The 8191-nt window shown below is 41.4% G+C and overlaps 3 protein-coding genes across 3 annotated transcripts; 2 read left to right on the forward strand and 1 right to left on the reverse strand.

The window, feature by feature from the left end:
* The first annotated feature begins 33 nt into the window (after window positions 1–33).
* On the forward strand, window positions 34–2570 carry LOC133845433 (proton-gated ion channel subunit pbo-5). The gene is made up of 8 exons (XM_062279892.1): window positions 34–443; window positions 503–634; window positions 700–852; window positions 997–1291; window positions 1359–1777; window positions 1914–2054; window positions 2112–2278; window positions 2344–2570. Exons 1-8 carry the CDS (start codon window positions 128–130, stop codon window positions 2470–2472), a joined length of 1752 nt encoding a protein of 583 aa, XP_062135876.1. The 5' UTR covers window positions 34–127; the 3' UTR covers window positions 2473–2570.
* Window positions 2571–3229: 659 nt separating this feature from the next.
* LOC133841777 (golgin subfamily A member 2) lies at window positions 3230–6191 on the forward strand. The gene is made up of 4 exons (XM_062274501.1): window positions 3230–3405; window positions 3488–4486; window positions 4544–5056; window positions 5111–6191. The coding sequence occupies exons 1-4, from the start codon at window positions 3349–3351 to the stop codon at window positions 5930–5932; spliced, it is 2391 nt and encodes a 796-aa protein (XP_062130485.1). The 5' UTR covers window positions 3230–3348; the 3' UTR covers window positions 5933–6191.
* A 319-nt stretch (window positions 6192–6510) lies between these two features.
* On the reverse strand, window positions 6511–7929 carry LOC133846417 (shugoshin). The gene is made up of 2 exons (XM_062281396.1): window positions 7398–7929; window positions 6511–7332 (listed from the first exon to the last, which is right to left on the reverse strand). Exons 1-2 carry the CDS (start codon window positions 7827–7829, stop codon window positions 6571–6573), a joined length of 1194 nt encoding a protein of 397 aa, XP_062137380.1. The 5' UTR covers window positions 7830–7929; the 3' UTR covers window positions 6511–6570.
* Window positions 7930–8191: the final 262 nt, after the last annotated feature.

An 8191-nucleotide genomic window follows, 5' to 3' on the forward strand; every position in this document is an offset into this window, starting at 1 on the left:
TTCAAACGATAATGCGATCGATTAGTTATCGATTACGCAAACGGCTGCTCGCAATCGCTGACAAATGCCGCGCAGCTTTAGTTAGTTCTCTTTGGGCTTGCAACGAACGCAGAACACAACGGAAGATATGACTAGCAATATTACATTCATTAAATGGCTTATCAGTGCTCTGCTGTGCCTGGCTCTGGCTCAGCGTCCGGTGGCAGTGAAAAGTCGATACAATATCAGTTTCGCCCAATTGGATACATGCGATAGCATCAACATTGACACCAGCCAAGGATACAGCTACAAAGATTTCTTCATGGTACACCGCTTGAACAACAACAACATCAAGGACAATGAGAGACTGCATTTGAAATTTTATGTGCTCACCAGCATGGATGCCCATATCTTGCTCTCAGTTACCAGTCATCCTCGACACACGGATCGGGTCTACGAAATCGGTAAGTAATTGGTATAATTCATAACGATTTCAAATGTAAATTACGCTCTTTCACTACAGTGATAGGGGCAGGCGGAAATACGTTTTCCGCGATACGAACGAACATGGGCATAAGACGAGTGTCCACAAATCAAGATCCACAACTCTTATCAATCTACGAGCCAACGCCAATTGAAATTGTGCAAACAAAGGGTGAGATTTGTGCAGAATTTGCTTAACTGATCGATTTAATAAATTCGTGTTGACTTCATTTTTAGATGGTGATCTATTCGTTTATATTCCTGGTTTCAAAACGGAGGCGCTGCTGCATTATCTAGACGCCTCGGCACTGACCATCAACTATATTAGCTTCAGCACCTTTGGCGTAAATAGTGCTCGCTGGTTTTACGATTGTGCCTTTGATGGATACAGTAAGCTGAGCCCTTTAAAGAATGTTATACTCTTCTACTAATTTAAACATAACATAAATCACTATTGATAATCTACACTTAATTTAATTCCATCACCACCGAAAATGTAGTATTATAATTTGTATAATTCATTTCACCAATTAGCCAATGAAATGGAGAAGGAACAGCGCACACTATCGCATGAGGATCGATTGCTGAGCGCACTCATCTACCAAGGGCAGAACAGCAGTCTTCCTACTAATCTAACCGAACTCAAATTCAACTTTCAAATGCGATCGCTGGCTTATAATCAACCAAGTGCATTGTTGCACACACGCATGCAGCTGGTGTTGCACTGGACTGATCCTCGGCTGCAGTGGGAGCCAGAAAACTACGGTCAATTAAAATCCTTTGTGCATCCACATTTGCAAATTTGGTTGCCACAGATTGTGGCACTTAAGTGGGTTGCTCACGAGCTAAAGTTTTATGCGTGAAGTGCAACTTATTCAATGTATTTGTTCTTACAGCGCTGCTTTAGATGGTTTCGGAGACGTGCTAAGGAACTTCGAGGTGCGTGTTTACAGTAATGGCAACGTCACCGTCATGGCCAGCAATCTAGAGCTGAGAACCTATTGCGTGGACACGGCTCGCAATTGGCCCAATGAACGCCTCAATTGCGACATTCAACTTGGTGTTGAGGAGAATAGTGGTCACATTGACTTGATTTTCGATCAACAGCAACAACCTCTGGCACCCAATGAGCATGTGAACACTCCATCTGGCTGGACATTTATTGAAATTGCCGTCTCACACGTGGACAACTCCTCGGACATGCGATATACGTCCGATGGCACGATTCAGACCATTTCCGGGGATGTCGTCATTGGTTTTATCATTCAGCGCAATAGCAGCTTCTACAAGCAGGTCTTTGTCATGCCTCTGATTGGTAAGTATTGAGTCTGAGGTTTAATAACTTACTTACAATGATCCCTCAAAAATTATACTATAATCACAAAGACATTTGGTATTGTTCACGTTTTATATAACATATAAAATAATTCTTCATCTTTGGAATCTGGTAGCGTGTCAGATCTTTATAGTGCTATCGTTTGTACTCCGCGGTTATCGACGTGGTGCTCTAATCCTCATTGTTCTCGTGCTGACAGCCTGGGGCCTGATGTATATTACTCGCTACGCCTCGCCCAATTATGTGCCGCCCTTGAGTAAGCTATTTGCGATACATTTACTAATGGAGATGCTAAAGTTTAATCTTTTTGCAGTGTGTGCCTATCAGCACATTATGCATATCTCTATATATTGCTACTTGTTGCACATTGTTATCATGTGGCTGGAACGATATCCACCACGCGACAAGCCAAATGATTACCTTATGGCCATAATAAATTCATCGCCATTGCGTCTTGTGCTGGGACTTCGCTTTTCAGATGTAAGAGCTATGAAATCTTATTCTTCGACTACGTATCATATTTTTTGTTTAATCTTTTTCTTTAGTCAACGGAATTTTGCGATATTCAATCGCAGCCCTGGCGCCAATTTTCCAAGATACTTAACAATCTTAGTTTTATTGTGATTAATATATGCTTTATTGTGATTAATCTTATCCCAATATCCAACGTTTAAATCATTTATTTTCTAAATCAATTTGAAAATTGAAAACAAAACAATTTACATGTAACATAAATACACAATCTCACTTTTGCAACATTGAAATAAAACTTTTTCTTAAACACAGATAAGATTATGTTTGCTCTGATTCATTATTGCAGCTAATAGTGGAAGTTTTACACTATAGCCGTTAACCGTTATGTTGTCTGCTACTAAAACACAATTGGGTATATCCCTAAAAAAAAAATTATGCTGCGATGAGGGACTATGAGGCTTTCTACTTTATTTATACCCTCTACCGATAGGCTAAAAGGATATTATAACTTTGTGTCGTCAGGAAATGTGTTTAACAGGCATAAGGATGCATGTCCGTCCGAATGTATGAACTGTATTTTTAATGTAGTACGTATATCATTTCGTATATTTTTAGTATTTTTGCGGGATATTATACAATGAGTAGCCTAATATTTTCCTTGTATTCAAAATGGGTAGCGGGTAACTAACAGTCGATCACAGTAGACTAAAGCTTGTTTTCTTGTTTTCTTACTTACTAAAAAGAAGCCAAAAAGTGTTCAATTTGTATTGTCTCAATTCAATACTTCCATAGTTTTTGTTTTACTGATATTACAATAGCTAACGGTAAGTTTCGGGTGTTGTCATTCTTACGTAAAATAGCTTTCCATTTAGAGTGTTACCATACTAGTGCTTATTCATGAGTATATTTTTGTGGTATATATTTTGAAGGGGAAGTAATATATTTTAAAATTTAAGTTACGGTCACATTGCAGCTGTTTTACATAGGATTCATGTTTTTCGTTTTAAAACTAACGTTGCAATAAGTTTTGGAAATTAACAACAGGAAGTCCAGTCGTAACAGCTGACCCATTGGCAATGCCAGACGACACGCAAGATGCCAAAGCACAGAAATTGGCTGCTGCTCGTAAAAAGGTAAATGTGTAAATCAAACAACAACATCGTGACGTGGACATGAACGAAACATCAAGTTTGATATTGATTTATTATTGCACAGCTCAAGGAATACCAGCAGCGCAACAACAACAACGTTGACGAAGCAGCTGGCACCAATACCAACTCATCCACTGTCAGCATTGCCAGCAATTTATCGGAACGCTCCGATTGTGAGTTGAGCTTGAGCAACGGTGGCGTCGCAACGCAGTCGCCTCCTCCAATTGAGCAGGCGACAACTGCAACAGCTACAGTTGCGGCTGCATATTTTACACAGCCACTGTTGAATCCCGTGGAGTCGCTAACCCAGCCCATTTGGCCGCACAATGGCCAGAACGATACCAATTTGCAGACTATTCAAGTGCTGATCGCTGAGAAGGCGCAACTCAGCACCGAATTAACCAAGAGCCGGCATGTATGTCGCGAGCGTGAACTGGAGCTGGAGGAACTGCGCACTGAGCATGGCCAAGCAACTCAACGCCTGGAACAGCTGCAACAGCGCTTTCAGGAGCAACAGCAAAGTGCGGAGCAACAGCGTCAACAATTTGCCGAGCTGCAACACAGGTTGCAGAAGACATGCGCTCAAACTACCGATCAGCAGACCCATCTGAGTGAGCTGGAGGCCCAAGTGCAACAGGTGAACACACGTTACGATGAGCTGCAGCAACAGCATACCGGCAAATGCAATGAGCTGGAAATGGCACAACTGCGTCTACGTCAGCTTTCGGATGAGTCCAATGTCAATGCCGACAATCGTATTGAATCCCTCACGCAAACGCAGTATATGTATGAGCAGCAGATTCGCGATCTGCAGCAGATGGTAACACAGTTGACTCAGGACAAGGATCAGGCGGCCATACAATATCAAAATTACGTCGCAAATTTAAATGAACGTAACTCAGAGTTAGGCGAGGAGTGCAGCCAGCTGAAGGAACGTGAGCGTCAGCTGGTGGATCATGTCGGCGGATTGGAGCGGGAAATACAAAAAAATTTGGCACTACAGGCACAGTACAAGGAGGCAGCTAGCCAGCAGGAGCAGGCAGGCAAGGAGCCAAAGCCAGAGGTAAGTTAGAAGTTCTGGGCGATCATACAGTGTCACCACAATACAATTAATTTGCAGGCTGTGCCCAGTGCTGAGTTAAAAGAGCTGCAGGAGCGCATCAGTGATTTTGAGTTTGAACGCCATGAATTCCAGTTGAAGATTAAATCACAGGACGATCAGCTGCAGTTAAAGGACGAGGCATTCAGTGAACTGCAGCAGGAATTGCATCGACTGCAAACAGAGCAACCGGATCAGGTCAAGCTGATGGCAACCATGGAGTCTGACAAAGTGGCTGCCTCACGGGCTCTAAGCCAAAATGTTGAAATGAAACAGCAACTGGACGAGCTGGAGCAGCGTTTTGTCCAATTGACCAACGACAAGGTCGAGCTGGTTAATAAGCTGGATGCCGAGCAGTTTGCGAATCGCGAGATGCGTACCAATTATGCCAGTATGGAGCAAAAGCTGCAGACGAACGAGGAGCGCTTCAAGTTTAAGGACGAGGAAATGATACGACTCTCGCATGAGAATGTCGAGCTGCAGCGCACACAGTTGATGTTGCAGCAACAGCTCGATCGATTACAGCACTATGAAGTGAGTGGAAGCAGTATTTTAAACTACAATCGAATAATATCTTATTACTTGCAGGCCAAGGCTTATCACAGTGACGAGCCAAAGGAGGCGACTGAAATTACAGAAGGTGCTGTGGAGGCACAGGAACATGATCATCACCATCATCATGAGCACGATCACAATGCACATGCGCACGAGCACGGAGATCATCAGAACAATCACAAGCACAACCACGATCACGATCACACACATGAGCATCACCATCATCATGCCCATGATGAGCACCATGCTCATAATGATGATCATGCCCATTCTGAGCATTGCTCCAGCGGCCAGACACCATCGCTGCCCACCGCTGAGGCTGTGGAAAAGCTGCAGTCACGCTTTACAACGCTGATCAGTCAAGTCGCTGATCTTACCGAGGAAAAGCATAGCTTGGAGCATCTAGTGCTGCAACTGCAGAGTGAAACGGAAACTATTGGCGAATACATCGCCCTGTATCAGACACAGCGTCGCATGCTAAAGCAGCGTGAGTATGAGAAGGCAGCACAGATGCGTCTGCTCAAAGCAGAGCGTGAACAGCTGCGTGAAAAGATTGATGCGCTAAACAAACTGGTGGGCAGCTTAGGATTGGCAACAACGTTATCCGCAGAGCAACAACAACAATCAGTGGCAGATAATGGCAACGCATCGGAGCAACATCAACAGTTGTTGCATCAAGCGGATCAAGAGAAGGATTGCGAGAACTCGCAACAAATATTGCACAAGATACAGGACATCATTAGCGAAATCAAAGAGAATACCGAGCAGTCGCCCCCATCTTTGTCCAGCGGTGGACCGACCGATCATGCTGTTGATCATTTGAACTGTTGCCTTGGCAAGTTCGAGGTGGTCTAACTAATACCGAAAGTTAATACTATTGTGCAACGCATTGTATTCTAAGTGCAATTACATATTGAATGCGTCGCCGCTTTTTCTGTAAAAAAAAAAAAAAACAAAAACAATTTGCATGCGCATGGCGCATCTGCTTTGGCTCTTTCTCTGTAATTTACATAGGGACTTTTTGTATATGTATGTTTCATAAATGTTCATTAATCAAATCGTCTTACTCCACAACATTATACGAATAAAATACGCAATACTGTACAATACTCTACGTTTTTTTTCTTAAATAATTAAAATTGAATTCAGATAATTTCTGACAATTATTACTATTAATTAAGTGTGCACATCTTCATTAAAGTTTTTGAATTGAATATTAAATAGCTTGAAAAATCTGATAGCTTCTAGCACTTTGACAAAACATGCATTTTGTGGTATGCACATATATCGAGGTTACACTGTAACCAGAGTACCGCTGGCTGTCAGCTCCTCCATACAGTTTGGCACCAATAAAAACTTATCATCTCACAATTTATTAAAAGAATTTTCTTAGCTTAATACAATACATAACTTATATTTTACGAAACATTTTAATACGAAAGACATAAGGGCTTACAAAACATACATATATATTAAAAAAACATTCATCAAAACTACTTAGACGAATTTTCATTGCGCATTTTAGACATAAGGTTTGGCTCCTTCAGCGATTTGGGCCGACAAGATCGAGTAGGACGCCCACTGAGAGTGAGCTCACAGCTCGACTGTAGCTCACCACTATTCTGAGTGTTCCGTGTTTTTTTGGGTTTCGATTTTGGTGCAGGAGCGACACTGCCACAAGCTTTTTGTTGCTCCAGAACTGGAGTGCTGCAGCCACCATTCGTATATACATCAGGCTTGAAAGTGCTGAAACTCAATTGACTGCGACGCGGCGTCTGAGAATCGATATGCACTGAACTCACTGTCAGATGTGTTGGTGACCTTTGGTAAGCTTCGTGCCGGACAAGCTCTATGCTTGTTTCCAAATTATCGCAAATAGTTATTTTATTCTTTGGAATGGCACCTGATTTGTGCTTTGTACTTTCGACATTTTTAGTGCTGCTCGATGGACTTCCGAGTGGTTTGCGAGTTGTAGTGTTGGTCACATCGCGCAATGGCAATGCGGATTCCTCCAATGTATCGTTCACAACTATATGTTCGCTCTCATCAGTCTCACTAGTTGAGGATAATGTAATATCTTCATTTTCGCTTTCTTCGATAATCGATATGAGCCCTGCCTCAATCACGGGTGGTGACGAAACAGGCTGTTCTTCTTCTTCTGCTTCTGGTCTATCCTCTATAGGTGTAATTGGTGACCGAATTTCAGCCACTCTCCGCGGCTCTGGAGTTTTTGTTCTGACTACATCGACAGGACTCTAAAATAAATTTTGAAATTTAAATAAAATTCTGATGATGCTGATAAAATTAATATGCTGCTTACCGTAACGCAGGGACTCGTTGCCTCAATTAATGTTTTACTTGACCGACGACTTCGGCGTGGTGATATTGTGGCGCTTCTTTCTAATAATATGCTCGAACGTCGAAATTCTGAGCAAAGTCTGCTCGATTTTGTGCTTCGACCATTTTCTGATGCTTGTGGTTGTGACTGCGATTGCGACTGTGACTTTTGAGCTCGATTAATTGAAAAATGTATATTGTTGTCAACAGCATTCAAACTGAGAGATTCATACAAATTCTTTATAGCAATTTTTAACTTATATTCATTATATTGAGCCTCAGCTAAACGTTCTTCATGCGCTTCCATCAACTTCCTTTTAAGTAAAATCTCTGCTTCTTGTAATTGATGTATAAGTAATCGCTGACTTTGCACTTGATGAATTAATTGCGCATTAATCAATTTGTACTGCTCCATTTCTATAATTCAGTGTTTTTTTTTTAATTTGATACACAAAATAAATGACAAATTTGAGTTTGGCGTCTATGTTACTTCCAGTGTGACCGAAACCTAAAATTCATAAAATAGTCTTTTAAGTGAAAAATATACTAATTAGTACACCAATAAAATAAACGTAGACTGGTCGCACTGTCTATTTTTTAAAAAGTACTCATTTTATAATCGCCAAATAATCGAGAATGTAATAGAGGTATTCCAAACACCGATTTGTTTCACTATGGTTAAGGCAAAATATGTTATTGTAGATATAATGTTATCGGAATGTATCGTGCTACCACCACATTTAGTATGACATGGTTGTGTTTTCTCCATTATCAATC

Source organism: Drosophila sulfurigaster, chromosome 3 (genome assembly GCF_023558435.1).
Source record: "Drosophila sulfurigaster albostrigata strain 15112-1811.04 chromosome 3, ASM2355843v2, whole genome shotgun sequence".
In the NCBI taxonomy this organism is placed as follows: Eukaryota; Metazoa; Arthropoda; class Insecta; order Diptera; family Drosophilidae; genus Drosophila; species Drosophila sulfurigaster.